At 44.5% G+C, this 21,639-nt stretch overlaps 1 protein-coding gene across 1 annotated transcript in view; it reads right to left on the bottom strand.

Annotated features, from left to right (window-relative positions):
* The window catches only part of LOC130829395 (cytochrome P450 3A24), a 37,298-nt gene extending 27,982 nt beyond the window's left edge, over window positions 1–9,316 (bottom strand). Inside the window, exons 1-4 of the mRNA XM_057695897.1 lie at window positions 9,129–9,316; window positions 4,677–4,770; window positions 2,823–2,875; window positions 149–248 (exon numbers count right to left, since the gene is read on the bottom strand). Of these exons, the coding sequence (XP_057551880.1) occupies window positions 149–248; window positions 2,823–2,875; window positions 4,677–4,770; window positions 9,129–9,199 (318 nt within the window). The 5' untranslated portion in view covers window positions 9,200–9,316. The remainder of the gene's footprint in view (window positions 1–148; window positions 249–2,822; window positions 2,876–4,676; window positions 4,771–9,128) is intronic.
* Between the last annotated feature and the right edge of the window lie 12,323 nt (window positions 9,317–21,639).

Here is a 21,639-nt window from a genome sequence, read left to right as displayed (position 1 = left end):
CATTGGAAGAATCAGAATGAAGGGTACATGACATGCAGCCTCCCTGTATTTTTCTCCTTTGACAACACCTGTGAATTTATAATTATTTCAAAATGGATACTTAATAAACAAACAAATAAACTTTAAATTTAAAAAAGTGGATGCCTACCCGCCGGTTTGTGAAGACAGAATAACATTCTTTCACTAGCACTGTTTTGATCACGTCTGGATCTGTGACAGCCAACACATGCTGCTGACCTTCATAAATCCTGTTGGGGGAAAACAGAGCTGATTAAACTTAATGAGCCATTTTCTGCAGCTGGAGCCACACCTGGACGCCCAGATGTTCATCCTAGCATTACACAATCCATCCTTCTAAGGTCATGGTTAAAAATTCCATTAAAACATTGTTAAGGCTAGGTGTTGTATACATGGGTATTTCCTATTCCAGTCTCCATAATTTTTATAGGTTTAATATATTCCATTATCAAAAAGGAAGTTAGGTTAGTAAGTAACTGAAGGAAGTAAATTACCTGAAAATTAAAAAATAATTAAGGAGAGTCCATCTACTCAGTCATTTTTGAAGACACAGCCAAAGCATGAAAAATGCATATGATGTAAAATTAGATGAAAATTGTAGACACACTGAGCATAAAAATTAACAATGGACCTACAAATGGAAGAAGATATGAAATGCTCCACAAGTGAGTGGGATTACAAAAGATTTTTTTGCCCTATTTTCTAAAATTTGTTTACTAGTTTATAATTTTTAAAGGAAATATTTTAAATAATAAGGATATATCCTCGGTAGCATCAAGTTTAGAACAATTTGAGCAAAAGGACAAAGAGAATAAAGAAATTCAGAGGAGCATGTATAAAAAATAAAAAATATTTTTTAAATAGTTTCTTTTCATTACTTATATTTATTCTCCGACATGGGTCCCAAGTGGGCTTCAGCTCTATGTAGGTGACAGCCATTAGCAGCAGGGCAGGCTCACATTTGACTCATCTACCACACAAAGCTGACTCCCCAGATGTGATACCTCCCAATTTGGGCTGATGTCCTGACTGTCAGGATGCCCATTCATGGGAATGGACCACTGTCATGAGGTTTACTCTAAGTTAATCACACTGTATTCTGGCATTTTGTTTCCCACTACCAATCATTTGCAACGGCTAGAACACAATGAAAGATTTTCTACAAGTCCCCTATTTCTTCTTTGACTTCACAGAGGCAATTCAAATGTTCTGTGATCACATATAAAAACTGAGAAGAAAGAAACAAAAAGAAAATAAAAAATAAAAAATTTTAAAACGGGAATTCCCCAGCAGTCCAGTGGATAGGATTCAGTGCTTTCACTGCCAGGGTGTGGATCTGATCCCTGGTCAGTGAACTAAGATTCCTCAAGCTGCATGGTGCAGCCAAAAAAAAAAAAAAAAAAAATCGCTGAGAATCACTGCACTTATTGCTGCCACTTCCTAAAACTATTCTAAAACTCAGAAGGTTTAAGTGAATGTCAAGTGCATTTAGTGTTGAAGTAGTGACAGCAGGGATTGAGGAGGCAATTAATCTGCTCTTCCACCTGATTGACCATATTTCTTGGGTGATTCCCTTCTCACCACCACATTTTTTTCAAAAACACCTGAGTGGAGAAGGGTTAGTGGTTTGGGGTGAATGTTTATATTCACGACGTAACTCCAGCCTTAGTATTTCTTACACTATGAGTTAAAATTCAGATTCTTGGGCTCCACGCCAGATTCTCCAGGTTCAGTGTTGCTGGTGGGTGGGGTCAAAGTTTGTATTTATAACAAGCTCTTGCAGGTGGTTTTTATTTACAACCAAGCATGAGAACCATTTTCTAAAGAGAGAACTGAGATCCATCATGAGAAAGTGACTTCATTCAGAGCTCGCAAGTACTAACTGTTGGAGGGGCAGCTGGAGCTGGTCCAGTAGTGATGCAGGGCTATGTGTTCTTTGCACTCAGTCACGTTGCCTTTTGGGGCCATGGAGACTCAGCAAGGCCCTATGGTTTCTGAGGACCTGATCAGAGAACATGAAGAGGGACAGAGAGGTAGAGCCTTCTCCCACCTGCTTTTAGCAAACAAGCACCACGTGACACCTCTGCTGCTGCTCTCACCAAATCTCCAACAGCTCTGAAAGGGAACTCCTGCTGCAATCAATCCTGGCCACTCTATAAGATCACCAAGTCCATTAGCCCACCAGGAAACAGTCTGAGTTAGAAATATCCCATATCCCTTCAAAGTCGTAGGAATAGAGTAGATAAAGCAGTAAGCGTGTGCACTTCTGTTGAGAAATCTAGGCTTAAAATGTAAAATAAACCAAACTCCATATTTGTGGAGAAAATTTTTTTAAAAGCTCAGAAATGGCTTCTCATTTGGTTTACCAATACCCCTCAGACCTTTTCCAAGAGGACATAATAAATCCAAAATTTAAATAAAGGTTTTTTAGTTTTAATTAAACGTGAGTCTTGCGGGAAAGGGCCAATGATATGCATTTATAAGCACATATCTGAAGGATCCAGAATTATGCGTTTTATGCAATTAAAGGCAACCTAATGGATAAAAGACACTGGAAAGAAAGTGATGCTAGGAGTCCCTGGGCCTCAAGAGTCTGGAGAAAAGTGATGACCTGCGACTCTCCAGGCCTGGTTCAGACTGTGGACCTGGATACCTGGTGACATCTGGGATCCCTGGTAGAACAAACCTCCAAAGCTTTACAATAGATGGTTTCATCCAAAGTGCTGGACTGAGATTGTCCTCCACACCACATAGGGTGCCACATCATAACAAGTCTATCCAATGGAAGGTTCCAGAATACTCACCCCCACATTTTCCCATACTTTTTAAAACATTCATTGTCAAACTCCCAAACACCCTGTAAGGAGAAACAATATTAGATTATTAATATAATGTATTGAACCGTACCTCTAATTCACAAAACAGTGAATACTATTTTTTTCACTGGCAATCGGAGGGAAGTTCTTATTCACAAACGTCTTAAGGGAAAGAAGAGAAAATAGGGGAGATATCTGAAACTGATCATTTAAAATCAACTTGATTTTCTTTGAATATGGTATTGGGTTGGCCAAAAAGTTCATTTGTGTTTTTCTGTAGCATATTACGGGATACCAAAAACTCACCCTTGTCAATGAATACTAATTAATCCTTGTTTTCCTGAAGGTTTTTTGCTTAAGCATATGTTGTCTCTAAAACCTCATAACCCTCTGAGTTAAACCTCCATGGACACGTGAGCAAAATGAAGGTGAGGGAAGGTTAACAGTTTTCTGCACACACTTTCATCCCCTAGTTTAGCAGCCTTTTCATTTATCTCATGAGCCCTTTCTAGAATTCTAGCAGAATAAGGAAGTTAAAGCACCCACGACCTCTTTTAATCTAGCAGATTTAAATAAGTCTAAGAGGTGTGTGTTGAATGAGAAAGTGAGTGATGGAATGAATGAGAAAGTGAACTCATCTCCTCATTTTGCAGCTCAACATAGAAAAGATGGGGAGATGCCCCACTACACAAAGACAGTGTGGATTTAAACATTTGCCCTGCGTTTTTACTGCAATAACTTAAAAAAAATAGCTGTCACTAAGTTTCTAGGTGATATTTGATGGTTTAACCAGCAAATGAAGGTCTCAGAAATGTGGTTTTCAGAGTGCATCTACTAAGGAGTTCAACTGGGACAGGTGGAGAGGAAATTATTGCTTCTTCAGAGGGAAAAAAGTTCAGCAAGTTCTTAGGAGGTAATGAGACAATGAAGACCTCATTTGGGAGAAACAGGATCTGAGAAATAAGCTTCAGTTCTGCAGAAAGGAAATCTGAGCCAGAGAGCAGCCTGAACACAAGGCTCTGCCCCTGGATGTCTGGACATAGCTCATGACCTTCAGTTCAGGGGCCAGGCCCTGGGTGAGGGATCAGAGCTGGATTAATATCAAGGCTTGGCCAGAATTCACAGTCCATGTGCCACCTAGTACATTCCATTCAGTTAAATTAAATTTTTAATAACTTTTTAAATCATATCCTTTCTAGTGACTTTGTGTAAGTGATCCTGCCTTGCTTAAAAAAAAACCTCACAACTCATTTAGTGGTTAAATATCTGAAATAGACAACCACCATCTTCTTTCAGTTACACTCACTCCTGCTCAAACTCACCCATAAGGTGCCTGCTTTGAAAGCAGAGAAGTAAAGCAGAAAGCTCTTGTTCCACCTCTCAAATCCTGAAAGATTAGAAACTGAACTGTCCAAGCAATTCAGGAGGAAGGAAAAAAACCATACCCAGAGCTTATGCTACCAACAGGAAAGTCTGACTCTAGTGTACGCAGCTGACTGAGCCACGACCAGGCACCCTCTTTGTGCTTTTCTCCTAATAATTAGCAGGATTGTGCCTTCCTGGGAATTTGCACCTGGCAGAAAGAAGATCCTCTTCATGATGCTTACAAGTTGGAACTTCAAGTCCTGTGCTGGGCTGTCTGACTGAGGCAAAACCTGAGGCTCCTAACAGCTGGCAATAGAGGCCTGGGGTAAAGAGGGCCATGTGCTGGATGGGGCCTATGATGCCATTTCTGGAAAGTATGGAAACTGAGAACTTCCTTCTGAGGAGAATTTTTACTATGGAGCTCAGCTGGGATTTGCAACCAGAAGAAGCAAAAGAGACAGCTCAAACAACACGTACCTTTCGGTAGGACAGAACATTTCCAAAATAAGGCAGAGGTGTTGGCCCAGGAATCCCCAGCTTCTTAAAAAATCCATGTGAATAAGTCCCAGATCTATAAAGTGAAAGAGAAAACCAGGTCACAGGAATTGTATACACAGTGCTGGAAGTGGCCAGTCACTGACTCAGAACTGGAACAGTCAACCTAGGGAGGTAACATGTAGGCGATAAATAATATCAGCAACTCCAAAAGCAATAACTACTTTCACTCATCATCTCCTTTCCCGCCTCCACAGTGAGACCCACAAAAGGTAGTAAGGATTAGCTAATAGCACCTGAAGTCTTCACGGTCCCAATTGTAGAGTGGATATTTGATAAATGTTTACAATTTGAGAGCTCCTGAGAGGTTAAAGCTATAATTCCTCCATGATCTGACTCCATTTTAAAATCTTCTTCTTCTTCTCCTCCTCCTTCTTGTCCTTCTCCTCCTCCTTTCCCTCCCCCTCCTTCTTCTTTTTACAAATTTATTTATTTATTGGCTGCATTGGGTCTTCCTTGCTGTGCACAGGCTTTCTGTAGCTGTGGTGAGTAGAGGCTACTCTTTGTTCTGGTGCATGGGCTTCTCATTGTGGTGGCTTCTCTTGTTGTGCAGCATGGGCTCTAGGCACACGGGCTTCAGTAGTTGCAGCACTCGGGCTCAGTAGTTGTGGCACATGGGCTTAGTGGGATCTTCAAGGCCCAGGGATCGAACCTGTGCCCCCTGAATTGGCAGGCGGATTCTTAAACACTGCACCACTAGGGAAGTCCCAGGATCTGATTCTACTTAACTCTATCTTCACAAACAGGCTTTAGAGCAAGCAGTGTTCTTATCTGTAGAATGAAAACTCTGTTCAAGGCTGCATTGCCATTGTAGAAATTAAGCACTTTTCAGCTACACCCAAGTCTCTGTTGTCAGGCAATCTGGTTGACTTGAGCTACAGGGAAGAGTGACTGACCCCTATGTTCCCTGAGTGAAACTGTATAAATGAACCATGACTAAAGGATCTATTTCCAGACCATTCCACCCCTCATGGCATCTGGTCCTCCAACCAGTGATACTCACCTGCTAAGCACAGTGCTGCAGCTACACTCATTTTCCTGAAGATGCTCAATCACAAAGCAGTTAGATTACTGCCTCTGTGCTTCCACTACCTCAAAAGACAATTAAGGCTGGTGCCCCCTATGGCAGGCCTGCCTGCAGGATATCTTTCATGTATTATGTGTGCAACCCCACAGCTCGAGGCTCTGGATCTTTGCAAGCCTGCTCTCTCTGGTGTTACTGAGAGACGACAGAGTGGAGGAAAAGAGAGGCTGCGGGAAGAGGCTGCCGTCGACGGTTTAAACGTGAAGTTCCTGGGCCCCCAAGGCTAACTCTGTAGAGGCAAATTAGGAAAGCATGGCTGAAAAGTATGACGTGTATAAACGGTTCAATATGCCCTACAGGCACTTTCAGCTAAAAGATATTGAGCTTCCAAAGCTCTAGGTATCTTTCTGTGGGTAGCAAAAGATGCTTTGTGTGACCAAAAATGAGTAAGCATAAGATGTTCCAGATTGGTGGATTAAGACTTTGTCTCTCCTTCTTTGGAGGTTAACCTTTAAGGTAGTACAGATTCAAATTTTCTGTACAAATCCAGCAATCTTACAATATGTGATAAAAGAAATCCCCAAAATTGCATGGAAGGACCTATGTTGGAAGGGCCCACAGAGGCACCTCGGCCAAGCCCAGCTGAGTATTTCTGTCTTTCCTCCAGAAAAGTTGGTGGAGGTGTGGGCACCAACTGCCAAAAAGGGGGTGACCTGGGCCATTCCCAACCCAGGTCCTTCCTTTGCCTTCACAATGAGGGCAAATCAATTTCTGCTTCTGAACTTTCAATGTGTTACATGAACTCAAAAGTATTGTCTAGCAACTGAGTGACTGTGTCAGCAACACTGGTCCCACAGAAAGACCTGGTCTAGTGTCTAAACTCATATGGTTCCATCGCAAGGCAGAGGGTGGGCTGAGTGAATTCCTTGTTTTTTTTCCAGCTCCCCACTTTTTGGTAGAGTAACGCTGCTTTAGGTTAAAAGGAAAGGGCTAACAATAAAGCCAACAATTTCCAATGTGTTTACATTGTGTTGGCATAAGGAGAGCTTTGCCTGCAGCTACTGACTCTTGGCTGCACCAGTATCTTCTAAGGCTACAGGGATGTTTGTCTCATGGTGATACTGTCTAGTGCTAGACCCACTCCAGATGGACCACACGTAGTATGACTCAGACGGTGTAACTGTCCCCAGATTTCAAGCAGATGAGATGCCAAACCTGTTGCCCTTCTGTGGGACCAGGTCTCTGGAGTATCTCTGGGAGGTCTGCTCTAAGGAATGAGGAATTTCTACCCTCTCCATCCTGATTCCTACCTGGCTGCCTCTCACATCATCACTGGCTCCCTGGCTCACTTACTCACCTGCACTGAAGATTAAAATAACCTGCTACGTATGTACATTTAAAGAGATACATTGTAGAAATATATTTGTACACTAGATGCATATTCCAGACATTATTCTAAAGGTTGAATTTATTTACATACCTTTGTAAGTACTGAACAACAGCCCTTTTTCATCCTTCAGAAAAAAACATGCTGGAAATACTCTTACATCAATTTTTTAAAATCTGGTACTACATACGAGGGTTAGGGTGAGTCAAAACTTATCCACGCTGTGGCTGTAGGATTTATAGAAGTTTTAATACAACCGGAGTGTGGATAATTTTTTACTCACCCTCGTAGAATGAAATTAAACCATATCAATTAATTTTACAATGTAATCAGACAGAAAATACGTCGCTGCAAATGCCTTGAATTCCTAATATTTCTTTCAAAGAATTAAAATGACTCATATTACCTATATGCATGTCATGATGATTTCCTACACTTAACGAAAGTGAACTTGAGATAGGGGTCACATGTGATCTGGAGGGCGTATCTCTACCCACTCGTTGAAAATAACTCCTCTCCCAGCCTATTCCATGATACCAGGAATCCCGCCACTGGAAGGAGTCCTTCTGCTGGATGGTTTTGATTCATCCCCCTGTGCCATTCTTTTTTGTTTGTTTTGTTTTTGTTTTGTTTTGTTTTTATTATTAATTTTATTTATTTATTATTTTTGGGGGGTACACCAAGTTCAATCATCTGTTTTTATACACATATCCCCATATTCCTTCCCTCCCTCGACTCCCCCCCCACCCTCCCTTGAGTCCCCCCCACCCTCCCCTTCCCAGTCCTCTAAAGCATCTTCCATCCTCAAGTTGAACTCCCTTTGTTATACAACAACTTGGTTTTGATTCATCCCCCTGTGCCATTCTTTTTTTTTTTTTTTAAATTTTATTTATTTATTTATTATTTTTGGGGGGTATACCAAGTTCAATCATCTGTTTTTATACACATATCCCACTATTCTCTCCCTTCCTTGACTCCCCCCCACCTCGAGTCCCCCCCACCCTCCCCGCCCCAGTCCTCTAAGGCATCTTCCATCCTCGAGTTGGACTCCCTTTGTTATACAACAACTTGGTTTTGATTCATCCCCCTGTGCCATTCTTAAAGAGAAAACCACTTAAAATCCAAATTGGATTTGGGGGCTTGTGACTTTCTACAGTTTAACAGATTTCAAATCACAGGGAAAATAAATTTGTACACTGATGCTAACCCTTCCAGAGACTGAAGGAAAAGGTGAAAGAAGTGAATATAATTTCAAGATTTCTGCCAAGTCTCCCCAGATCTACAGATTTCTCATTTGGGGCTAAATAGTTCTGCATACTACAGGGTGGGGGAAAGAAGTCTCAGGATGGGAGTGCCAGGGTGAGGGGTACAGAAAGGGGGGAAGCTGAGTGTGAAGAGAAGGGTGATCAGTCTCCAGCCCCACCCCCAACAGAGTCTGAGTGCCCCAGGTGCCTTGAGTAAATGATACCTGGGATGGGAGGGAAGGGAGCAGGAAGCCCTGGTGACAAAGGGGCCAATCCTTCTGCACGTCCCTTGCAGCAGATACAGAAGCCAGGAGTTGAAGATAACGAAACAAAAACCCAAGTTTCTTCTTCCTGCCTCCAGGATGCCCAGGGGTGGGAAGGAGTGAGGACTCCACTGCACATGGACCAGCTGTTTTCAGTCTGCCTTTGCTGGATTCTGGTTGACTAGTCTAGGTCCATGTAGTCATCAGAAGGTCATCCACAGAAGCAAATAATGTCACTTAACCCTCCTAACTATGCTAATAGGAACTTGGGAGTGGAGTTAACTCCTTCAACACATCTGGGTAAGATCAATAATAACCCCTTTGGTGTTTGTAGCACCCAATGCTTAAGCAACTTCCCCTCCATTTACTTTGAACTTCAAACAGCTAAGGGAAAGGGGACCTGATTAGCACCCCAAGACCCAGGTTACAGAGGAGACAAGCTGGATGGTTACTCACAGATAGAGCAGCACCAGGCTGGTTGCCAGGAGAACCCAGGTTTCCACGGAAAAACTGGGGATCAAGTCCATGGCCCCTTTCCCCGGTGATTCCCTCCTCTGAGTTTCTCTTCAGCTCTGTATGCTACTCTTTGCAGGCCTCTGAGTGTGGAGCTTCTGTTCACGTCAAGTGGAGATTCAGTGAGGCTGGAAGGTTTATGTGCCGGAAAAGGAGGTGGGGCTGGAGCTGCAGCCAATAGAAGGGCCACCTGTGCTCCACCTGCAGGAGCCCCCCTGCCTTGATAGTTGGCAAAGCATCACGGACACTCCAGCTTGATCTCCCTGAACTTCATATTCTGTAGGAAAACAACAAAAAATTCAAAGGTTACAGAAACTCAAATAAAGCCACTGACCTTACATCTCCTCTAAACTGCCCTGTCTCCACAGCTGCCTACAGTCCAAAATACATGAAATCCTTCAAACATACAGCTGTGCTGATTGCTACTCATACAATTCTTTTCTGCCTAGAAATGCCCCTGTGCCGCTTGGAGGCTCCTAATTATCCTCCAAAACGAAACTTAGACAGAATACCTGTGTTAGAATCTCTCCTAACCAACCTCCTTGAGCAGATGTAAGCATTTCCTCCTCTGGGGACTCCTGCACCCTGCACACAATTGTACTATCCCCAGCACCACTGTTGGTTTCCACACCAAGTTCCCTCACCGGATTGAGAGCTTGGGCACAGGCTGAGTGTTAGCCACAGTCATGTTCCTGGTACGTAGCAGAGTGCTTTCTGCAGAGCAGGCAGATGGCTGATGGAATTGAGTTGGTGGAGGTAAGACCACTGGGCAACTGTGTGTCCTTTCCCTCTGGCTCTTTGGTGACCAAACCATCTTTCTGAATTGTTAATACAACAAGAGGGCCTGGCTGGGCCTTGGTCACCGTCACTGCACATTCAGGATGATCCATCAGGGTTCTGCTGACAAGAGGGCTGCTGAAGGAGAGGCAGGACGTGGAGGGGATGGTGATGGCTGCCCCAAGGAATCAGGCTGATTCCTGTGCTGCCCTCAGAGGGTCTGCAGTAGAAAGTAAGTTAGACAGATTCTAGACCAAAGGATGGTCCCCTCTCTCAGAATAGGTCACAATCCAAGATCAATGGTTGTAAAGAGAGTTAAGAAGAAAAATCAGCCTGATGGCCAAGAGGACCCCAACCTCCTTAGCTACCAGTGATGTGGCACACATAGCACACAGGACTCCAAAAAGATCACATGTGGACATGTTATCTTTGGGGCAAGGGGTAGTCAGAGCAGATGGGTTCTCACTTGCTGACGGGGAATATTTTATTGGGTAACGAGAAGCTGATACAGAGGTACCAGTTGGTGTCGCATGTGAGCTCCCTACCCCCACTGAAGTCCTGATGGGAGAGATATGAGGGCTGAGCGTCGAGAAATTACACAGCTTATTATCAGCACTCTGAACTATGTTCTGTGTCCGCTTGGCCCGAGAAACCATGGATTATGTGAAAAACAAAACCTCAAAGTTCTTAAAACTTAATAGAAACCTAAGACATTTAAGCTGTGTTTGTGCACTTCCTTCTCCCTTTATCCTTTCTCACTTTCAGTCCTTCTGTAGGAAGTGATACTCATCTCTTGCTATCTCTTTCCCTCCCTCTGGCCTGAAAGTCCCAAGTGCCACCTGATACTGTCTTGAGCGGGTGGATTTCTCATTAGTAAAATGCAGTAAGTCCCAACTATGTCACCTGCCCTCTTTTATTTCCTTGGGTTTCTGTCATGGAGCATGAAATTTCTACCATCATAGTTTGTCATCTTTGGGTTCAGGCTTCCTCCAGGAGGCACCTGCTAAAATCCACAGCTGCCACTGAAAATTGTAACATTTGAATACATCTATTTATCTGTCCATTGATTCAAGTGGGTGAACATCAGGTGCAGGCACTGTGCTAGGCTGTGGGCTACAAGACATACAGTCCCCTTCTCCTTGAGAGCAGTGTCCCAAAGGAGGGAGTGAGACATACAACCAGGCTCAGTATGGGGCACCTCTGGGATGATGGGGCCTACAGAGAGGTAGCGAAGGAGAGAAATGGACGTAAGCTTGAATACCTACAAAAAATACCTACAAAACCAGGGAAGCTGGAAGATGATCCCTAGAAAAAGTAGGATAGGAAGTCCCAAGGATTTTGATACATTTCTGCCCCCTTTTGGTGCCTTCCCTGGGCACCTTTAAACAGGGTCATGCTACAACCCCCAGTTTACAGATGTAGAAACTGAGGCTCAGTGACTGCAAGCAGCATCCCAACAGCTACTGATCATGTCATACATAAGCTAACATGAAGATAGATTGGTCTTCTGCTCTGAAATGCCAGCATTCAGTGTTTGCTGTTTCATGATAAGGGTCAGTATAGGAAATAGTGAGACTCGAGGCAGAAGCAGCAACTTGGTCACAATTCTGGCTCCTGTCTCCATGGCTACCCCTGCCCAGCAGCTCCCCAAGGGGTCTCCAGAACCAAAGACTCCAGCTCATCTCAGCAGGAACAAGGATGGGTGCAGGTCGTGAGGACACTAAGGGTCTTGTGTGTAGGATCAACCTCTCCATGTTCCCGACTGAGAGGAACACAAAATACATCCCACACGGGATGACTGGGGTGTAGTCCGTTGCTGACAACTTAATTCACTCAAACCCAAAGGCTTTCTTATTCTTCTTAGAAACAAAACCCTCGTGGAAAGTATATACTTTCACCTTCCTCCAAAACACATACGCTGATATGATGATTTTCTCACCAAGCCTTATATGACCATCACCTGCCCTATTCACCTCAGGGCGGTCCAGCTGGTTGGAACTATCCCAATGGCGACAGGCTAGTCATTTCCTGGGAATAAAATGTAGACAACACCACATTCTAGCAAATGCAAATGGCATTGCTCTGCAAGAGGAAATAATAGAAGGCATGATTTTTGTGTCTCCTCATTCCACAGCTGGGAACACCTAACAGGAAGAGACTCACCTACTCAGATTGTGAAGGGAGATGTGTGTGTCTGAAGATCTCCCCGCACCCCAGGTCTCTCATCTGCTCATTTGTGCACTAATGGGCTTGGCGTGTACTTTCAAAGTATTTAGGGTCAGATATGACTAAGACTCAGACAAAAATCAAGTTGAAGACAGAGACAAATAGATGATTATAGTACAGCCAAGGTCAACTAAGCATAAAAGTTTTAGAAACACAGTGTCCTCATCAACTACAAATGGTTTACCTTCTCAGTCCTGAGCAATCAGTATGAGTTGAAAATCAAATAACACTCAGGGAAGCATTTGGCTCACTTATAGGTGAACATGGTGTCAGGGGCTCAGTGATGCAAGAGGCATTGCCAGTCTGCTACTCCTGTCCTTTCAGAGGTGGATCCTCTACCAGGAAGCCTGTCCTGACTTCCACTAGCTGAGAGAATTGCTCATAGTATGGGGAGGCAGTTGTTGCTTTGGAGTGATTTTTGTGTTAAATTTCAAATTTCACAGGTCACAGGTCTGTGACCAGTGCTCTGCCCCAACACAGAGACAAGGTGAGGGCCCCCAGCAAGCCCGTCAATGATTGACCAAAAGCAACTAAAGAAGAAAAGAGAGCTAAACAGTCCAAAAACTCCTGTAAAAGTAAGTGGAAGTCAAAATCTTCTCACAAGGAAAATATCATGTCCAGAGAGTTTTACAGTAACAGGTATGTCCTACGCTGCTTTCCCAAGAAAGGAGAGCCTGAGATACAGGCTATTATGCTACTATTTTATTAGGGAATTTGCACCCAGGGGAGCAAGAGTGAAGGAAAATAGGACCAAAACATAGAAGGAAGGAGAATCTATACCAGGTTCCTTAACCAACCTGGCCAACACTTAGTATGGAAAGCAACCAACTCCTTGACCAACAGAGACCATCTTCTGAGAGGCCATATGACCACTACCATCCAGAACAGCCCATCCAAGGGAAGAAAGGGGGAAGGGGGTATCCAATGACTTCCTTCTCCCTTTGGGAAAATGTTCCTCTCACGGGTAGTAATTCTCTAAAACTTCTGTATTACAGGTGATCTGTTAGGTTAGGAGGCGCGGTCAAGCTTCGTCTGCACGAACTAAGTAGGAATCCATGCAAAGATAGTGCCTGCCGGTGTGGCTGAACAGAGACCAGGACAGGTACACTAGTTCTCAATGCTGTCTAACAGATTATCCCCACATACAACTGCTTGAAACAACAACCATTTATTATGTCACAGTTCCTTGGCTTGGGAGTCCAGGTATGGCTTAGCTGGGTACCTGTGGCTCAAGATCTCTCATGAGGTTACCATCCTGCTGTCAGGCTGGGCTGCATCCCATCCAAAGTCTCCACTGGGGGAGGACCCACCTGCGGGTCCTCTAGGTGCTTTGGCAGGATTCAGACCCTCACAAGCTCGTGGACTCAGTTTCTCGCTGGCTGTGGCCAGAAGCCCCCTCAGATCTCTGCCCCCTGGGTCTCCCCACAGGGCAGCTCACAACATGGCAGCCGCTTCCCTCAGAGTGAGGGGGTGGGAGATGGCACCCAAGATGGAAGCCACAGTCTTTTTATAACCTAACCTCAGAAGTGGCATCCCATCTCTTTGGCCATATTCTGCTCCTTAGAAGCAAGTCACCTGTCACAGTGACACCAGTGAGAGGGGGTTAAACAGGGCATAACCACCAGGAGGCAGCGCCATTGGTGCCGCCGTAGAGGATGCGCCCACAGGGGTGGAGCCAAGGGATTCTGAGTCGTCACATAAAACCAACCCAACCACGCCCAGCTCATCCTAGGAGGACAGCATGAACTTGACCCAAATCAGACAAAAGACGGGACAAGAAAGGAAAACTGCATGCCAGTCTCACTCATGGGCTTCAGTGAAAAAATCCTGAACAAAATAAAAGCAAGCCAAGTCCAGCAGTGGAGATACATCATGACCAAGTTGGATTTGACCCTGGAACTCAAGGGTGGTTAACAGAGTATAAATATCAGTATCAGGTTAACTGATTTATAGAGAAAAGTCATATCATCTCAATAGCTTCAGAAAATGCATTTGTTAATATTCAATATATCATTTAAGATATAAGAAGAACTTGGGACTTCCCTGGTGGCACAGTGGTTAAGAATCCGCCTGCCAATGCAGGAGATATGGGTTCCATCCCTGGTCCAGGAAGATTCCACATGCTGCGGAGCAACTAAGCCTGCGAGCCACAACTACTGAGCCCATGTGCCACAACTACTGAAGCCTGCACAAGTAGAGCCTATGCTCCGCAACAAGAGAAGCCACAGCAATGAGAAACCAGCCCACAGCAACAAAGAATGGCCCTCGCTCGCCACAGCTAGAGAAAGCCCACGCGCAGCAATGGAGACCCAATGCCACCAAATATTAGATAAATAAATAAAATAAAATTCTTTAAAAAAGATATAAGAATAACTCAAACTACTAGTAGCAAGGAATTTCTTTAATCTGATGAAAGTATCTATGAATAAAAACTAAGAAAACGTTCTTCATAGTATAAAATCATTATCTGTTTATACCATTTTAATGTTTTATCACACCCACATATAGCCTTTTCAGAATTTGTAACTTTTTTTAAATAAATAAAATCCCATCAATTAACATTTTGCTGTAAATAAAAAAGAGTCATTACTTGTTTTTGTCAGAAATGCAGTGTGTGGATCCCAGGTGAACAATTTGAAAAATCACTGAATAAATTAAATATGTTTTGACCTAGTGAGGCTGTTTGAACTGACCAACAGGGGTTCATTCAGCCAAGATCAACTAGGTTCAAAAGCTGAGTTCTTCACCTTTAGTTAGAACATCGGCTACTGTGATGATCACAGGGCAGTAATAAACCACGTTCCCAGAAAATAAACAAGTATTCATCATTTGTGCACAGAGTTCTAAGAGGTTCCTAAGGAGACATGTCACCATAGTGCCTGCCAAACCCAGTGACATTTGCCAGGGCCCCTGCCCAGCCAAGTTCAGCCCACTCCTGGACTCCAACACAAGATACCCTATTCCCATCAGTCACACAGTCATCCCCAGGGTCACAGGGCCTCTCTATCAGTCTGAACTGGTCCCTGCTGTGCCCAGTGCTATGATGCACCATGGGGACAATGTGTGAACAAGACCGTCACAAAGGGTACATACCTAGGTGGGGTGCTCTGTGCAAGCAGACACCTCCAGAGGCAGCAGGGGTCTGGGGAAAACAGATAAATGGGATGTGGAGCCACTGTGGGGATGGATGGGCTTCCCAGAGGAGGTGGCCCTGCCTGCACTACCAGGGACAGATCAGTGTTTGCCAGGAGGAGAGGGGGCCACAGGGCACTGCGGGCTGTGAGAATGGCCCAGCTTCCCATCATTATCATTGTTGAGTATGTTTCTCATTTCTTGGCTGCAAAGCACAGTGTCTAAATCAAGCCAATTTTTATTACTGCTAATAAGGAAGTAATCAGATCACAGGCCAAGCTAGGGCTCCTTTAATTCTAGGACCAAGGTTCCACCCTGGACAGCTCAGCAGCGGGCTGAAGTCTTGCAAGGCCTTTGGAAAAAGCCACTGGGCTTTGCAGCCACCATAGTGACCTGTCTTGTACTTCTTAGGGTACATTCCTGGGATTTTAAATTTTTACTGAGATGACATCAATATGGCATAAAATTAGCCATTTACTGTCATTTAGCACATTCACAATTGTTGTGCCACCACCTCCTCTATCTGGTTCCAAAACACTCCCATTACACTAGAGTAAACACCTGTGTCCAATAAGCAGTTTCTCCCCATGCACTCCTCTCCCCAGCCCCTGGCAGCCACCAATCCACATTTTGTCTTCATGGATTTGCCCACTGTGGATGTTTCATATAAATGGAATCATCTAATGTGTGGCCTCGAGTCTGGATTCTTTCATTTACACGTTTTTGAGGTTCATCTCTCTTGCAACAGGTATCAGTACTTCACTCCTCTGATGGCTGAATAATACGCGATTGCATGGCTACACCATGACGTGTTTATCCACTCATCCGCTGATTTGCCTTGTTTCTACCCTTTAGCTATTGTCAGTAGCGCTGCTGTGAACATGCAGGTGCACGTATTTGTTTGAGAAACTGTGTTCAGTTCGCTCAGGTGTTTCCCCAGGGGTGCAATTGCTGGGTCATATGGTAGTTCTATGCTTAACGACCTGAGGAGCTGCCAAACTGTCCTCCACAGCGGCTGCACCTTTTACATCCCCACCAGCTACGGATGTGGGTCCTGATTTCTCTATGTCCTCACCATCATCTGTTCTTTCCCCCCCCTTTTTTTAAAATAGACATTCTAGTTTTTGTGAAATAGTAAAACTGCTGGGATTTTGATTTTGTGCAACCACATTAGTTAAGAATCTGTGAGAATTAGCCTGAAATAGAGGGTGACAAGCAAAGGGTGTGGTTGGGAACCTGCCTTCCATGGACTCCCAGGACCCCTATTCTCCTGCTGGGTAGAGAGCTGGCTGGTAGGGACCCACAGGATGTGACTGATATGCAGCCCAGGTGAGTCATTTAAACCCTCTCTGCCTCAGTGGCCTCATCTGTAGAATGAGTGTTAATAGCTCTGTCTTTCCCTCCTAAAGGAGCACAGACCACACCAGCCCCTGATCTGTGACCTGAAGGGTTCAGGCCCTGAATCTGCAAGTCGACCTCCTGGTGGCTTTGAGTGAAGAGAACATGTGACCTTGCTCATCAGATACCTGACCCTCAGCAGACCTCTAGAAATGTTCACTCATGTGAGCTCCTAAACTGTTCAATTAGTGGCTACAGAGTAACCATTACAGAGTAACCACAAATTACGGAATGTATTTTTTATCAGCACGAGGCAGAGACATGAATTCAAGCTGTAGTTTAAAAATAATTAAAAGGTTGGGAGTTAGCTGACTCAAAACTCTATGTTTTTCTTTCTTTATTAATCATGTTTAAATGGCTCCTCTTACCCCCTGCTGTGTGGGGAGCCACTGACTCATAACTGTTCAGGACTCAATTTCCTGGATTCTCATTGCGGCTGGGAGTGTCTGTCCAGCTGGGTGAGCTCAGGGCCCTGAGCAGGACCTCCAGCCCCACCTTCCCCACCCCTGTAGGACCCCAAAACCCCCTGAGTTGAAAACCTTTCCACTCTCCTCCTCCTACTCTGTGGTAGAAATTATTTCTAAAAAGTATTCAAAGTGAGTGCATTGTTAGCAGAGAAAAGACAAATCCCAAAGGAACCAACAACAAGAGTAAGAAGAGCTCAATCCCTCCTCACAGACTCATTGTATTTATAAAATTCACCCAGGACTTCCAGGCAGGGCAGGGAATACGGAGAGGAAAGTAAGGCATTCCACTTGAGCAGAAAATTGCCAAAAATCTGTGATCAAGACAAATTATACTCCAACTCACTATTTAAAAAATCAATATTAATGCAAAAAAATCTAGGAAGAACAAATATCAAAGTTTTAAAGAAAGACAGTATCAGTAGATCAGTTTTATATACTCACCATAGTTCACCTAATTAATGACATGCGTGCTGCAGTGTTCGGGGGTAAAGTGTCCTCATTCTGCATCTACACTGAATTGAGTCAAAAAGTGAAATGGGTTGATGGATGGATAGAGGGGTGGGGAGATGGGGGATGAAAGAGAGAAAGCAAAATGCTAATTCTTTAGTCCAGAAGGTGGTACATGGCTGTTTATTATAAGGTTTTTTCCATCTTTCTGTTCAAATTTTCGGCATTTGAAAATTTCTGTTACAAAATTTTCGGAAGGAATAACTGACAATATTTTTAGGAGTTTCAATATCTTTCAAAAAATTTCCTCTCTTCCCACTCCCCTCTCCCTTGCAGATCCTCACCACCTTGACCTAGACAATGACCACAGCCTCCTGTCTGATCACCTATCACAGGACAACCTTTGCACATATAATCAGGGTGCCCCCGACTGACCCCTCCCACAGTCCTGCATGGCCTGTGCCTCATCCAGGTAACAGGTGACACCCCAGCTGTGTTCCCAACCTCCCGCCCCGACCTCTTGCTGCGTCAGACTGGAGTCTTTGCAGGTCCCTGCACAGCCCGTCTACCTCACACCTCCCACCTCTGCTCCGCCTGCTCGTTCCCTTCTGAATGCCTCTTCATCTGCAAGATTCCGCTCAGAAGCGTAAACACAATGGGTTTCACACATGCATCTACGTCTGAAGCTGCCTGAAGCCCCCATAAAACACACTAAAAAGCTTTCGTAAAAGGCATAAGGGACATAGGGACGGAGACAACCAGACAGGAGACCACAGCCACCAAATGGCTGAACTTACAATAGATGCAGCCAGGAGTCATCGAGAGCTCTTCGTGCAAGACGCCTTCCTAAGTCCTCTCCTCAGTCCCCAGAATAACAGTCCGTGGGAGGTTCTCTCATTATCACCCCCTTTTACAGGCACAGAGGAGTTAGGTCACTTGGACAAGGTCACACAGCCACAGAGCCAAGATTTAACCCAGGTGGTCTGGCCACAGAATCTATGCCCATGACCACTGTGTGTCTGCCATGAAAGGCCACTCACCCCGCAGAGAAGAGACAGCAGAAGCTGAGCCCACAGCACTCGGGAGACCAGAAATAAACAGAACCACGCCGCTGGGGGCCAGAAAGACTCGGGAACTGAATGCACCAGGTACCTCTGTAAGTGGAAATGTTATGTGAGGGTGAAAACAGAGGACTGTTTAAAGTCTGTGTAATAAAGTGTTAGACTTCCCTCCTGTACTTGGTTGAATAATGTTTCCCCAAAACTCATGTCCCCCAGCAATTTCAGAATATGACCTGATTTGGAAACAGGGCTTTCAGATATGACTAGGTAATTAAGATGAGGTGAAACTGGAGTAGGGTAAGCCCTAATTCAATGGTTGAAGAGATACACAGACACACACAGAGGGAAGGAAGCAATATGAAGGTGGAGGCAGAGACTGAAGTGATGCTGCCACGAGCCAAGGACACCAAGGATTTCCAGCAGCCCCCAGAAGCTAGGAAGAGGCATGGAGCAGATTCCCCCCAGAGCCTCCTGGAAGAACCAACCCTGCCAACACCTTGACCCTGGCTTCTGGCCTCCAGAACTGTGAGACAATAAATTTCCATTGTTTTCAGCCACCCAGGTTGTGGTACTTTATTATAGCCACCTCTCCTGTCCTGTAGAAGACTGGGGGATATTTTCCACACATGTTGAACTGCAAGTACTCTGGACTTGGGAGACGCCTGGCAGAGAGGAGGTCAGGATGCATTACTGAAAGCAGAAGGAATCATGAGATTTCTATCACCCTCTGTCTCCTGGGCAGAAGACCAGGGAGCTCTTTGCTGGGAAGCTGAACAGCCCAAAGGATCTACAGATCCTGATATTCAGGGATCCTCCAGCCAGATAGCTCTACACTGAAGCCCACCATTGATAACTCCCACACACTCTCATATACAAGCTGACAGGCAAGGACTCGTTAGCATTCAATGCAAAGATCCAAGCAAAGAGAAAAAGGAGCTCAAAGGAACAGAAGTGATGCAGGAGGAGGAAGGGATCTTTGGAAAACAGTCACAGTGGCCTGACTGCCGTGCTGATGTGAAATCAGAACAGAGAGCAGAAAGGCACTCATAGAAATAAAAATAACAGAAGATGTAGCATTCTATCGAAAGGTATGAAGGCGAAGTTAAATGATTCACTCCAAAAGAAAAATAGAGACAAAAGATGGAAATGGGAGAGAAAAGATAAGAAAAATAAAGAATCATTGCAGGAGTTTCATCATCTCACCAACAGGGGTTTCAGAGCAAAGAACTTTTTTTTAAATGAAAGAAATAATTCAAGAAAACTTTCCAGAACCAAAGGGCAAGAGTCTCCAGACTGAAAGGTCATTGAAGTGCACTATCCAATATGGTAGCCCCTAGTCACATGTGGCTAATTCAATTTAAGTATAAATTACTTAAAATTAGATAAAACCAGACAAGCGCTCCCTTGGTCACACCAGTCACATTTCAAGTGCTCTGTAGCCTCAAGCAGCTGGAGGCCACCATATTGAACAGCACAGGTAAGAAGCATTTGCATCACTGCAGAAAGATGGATTGGAAAGCTCTGGCCTAGAATAATAGATGAAAGCAGATCCACCAGGACACAGAGTCATGACATTTCAGAAGGCCATAGACAAAAAGAAAATCCCAAAAGGGGATGGGGACAAAAAACAGGCCACACACAGAAGAACAGAAATGAGAAAGGCAGAACTTCCCAACAACAATACCGGAAGCAAGACTCTGTGTTTTCAAATTCAGAGAGAAAATTCTGCCCTGCCTAGAATTCTACACTACCATCCATCAAGCATGAATGTAAAACAGAACATTATTCAGATACGCAGGTTCTTTTTTTTTTTTTAACCACACCACGTGGCTTATGGGATCTTAGTTCCCTGACCAGGGATCGAACCCAGGCCCCAGCAGTGAAAGTGCCAAGACCTAACCAGTGGACCACCAGGGAATTCCCCAGACATGCAAGTTCTTTAAAAAAAAAAAAACGTACTCCTATGCATCATTCCTCAGAAAGTAACAAGATGATGCCCTCTACCAACACAGAGACAAAAGCAAGAGAGCGATCCAGAAACAGGTAAGTCAGTACAGGATGATGGCCGGGAAGAAGCAGGAGCAAGCAGCCCAGGCCTAAGCAAGGAGAGAGCCTAGGCAGGGCCCGAACGTCCTGAGAGGGGAGCTACACTTCTGGTGGAAAATGGATGATAGCCTGGGACACAGAAAACTCATCATTACTAGAGGAATCATTGATTCCAAGGAAAATGAAAAGAGGTCAAGAACAGAAACAGAAGCATAGAACTGTGGTTGGCTCCAGCATGAATAATGAGAACTTAGGTCATAATGAGGCAAAAAGCAAATAAGAATCCCATTCCTACCCCTATTTTGGGAAGGTGGGAAGTGGGTGTGAGGCAAGGATACCAGAAACCTGAACTCTCATCTCCCACTGTAGGCAACAAACAGTAAGATAAGCATGTCATTTAATGACATGGCAACAAACCCCAGAAGAAACTTCTAAGTGGGGTGAAAACGGACACTGCAGGGAAAAACCAGGGTGGGGGTCAGGTAGAGCAAGCCAGCACTAATTTTGTTGTAAACTGTGTTGGATTGTTCCACTTTTTAAAGCATATATATCTATGAATTTGGTTTTTAAAAATAAATTTTAAAAGCCCCAGCTCAAGTGTCACCTCCTCCCAAACCCCTCTGCAACTAAATACCTTCTCTTGCTCCCAGAGCACCAGGGCCAACCTCCCACCATATTGGTCTGTTCATGGGCCTGACATTTCCCCACCAAACTGGGAGCATCTCATGCCTGACCCAGAGAGGTACCCAGGAAATCTTTGTAAATCCAAACAGAAGCCGAGACAAGCACCCCCTGCTGACCTCCCAGGCATGTTTGCGGTTCAGGTGAACCTCCTGATAGGGAGTGTTGGGAAATCCAAAAATGGCATAAGGATGAACGGTGCCCATGGGCATCCACCAG

This window comes from Hippopotamus amphibius, chromosome 9 (genome assembly GCF_030028045.1).
Source record: "Hippopotamus amphibius kiboko isolate mHipAmp2 chromosome 9, mHipAmp2.hap2, whole genome shotgun sequence".
Taxonomy (NCBI): Eukaryota; Metazoa; Chordata; class Mammalia; order Artiodactyla; family Hippopotamidae; genus Hippopotamus; species Hippopotamus amphibius.
This window is presented reverse-complemented; position numbering and strand designations above follow the sequence as displayed.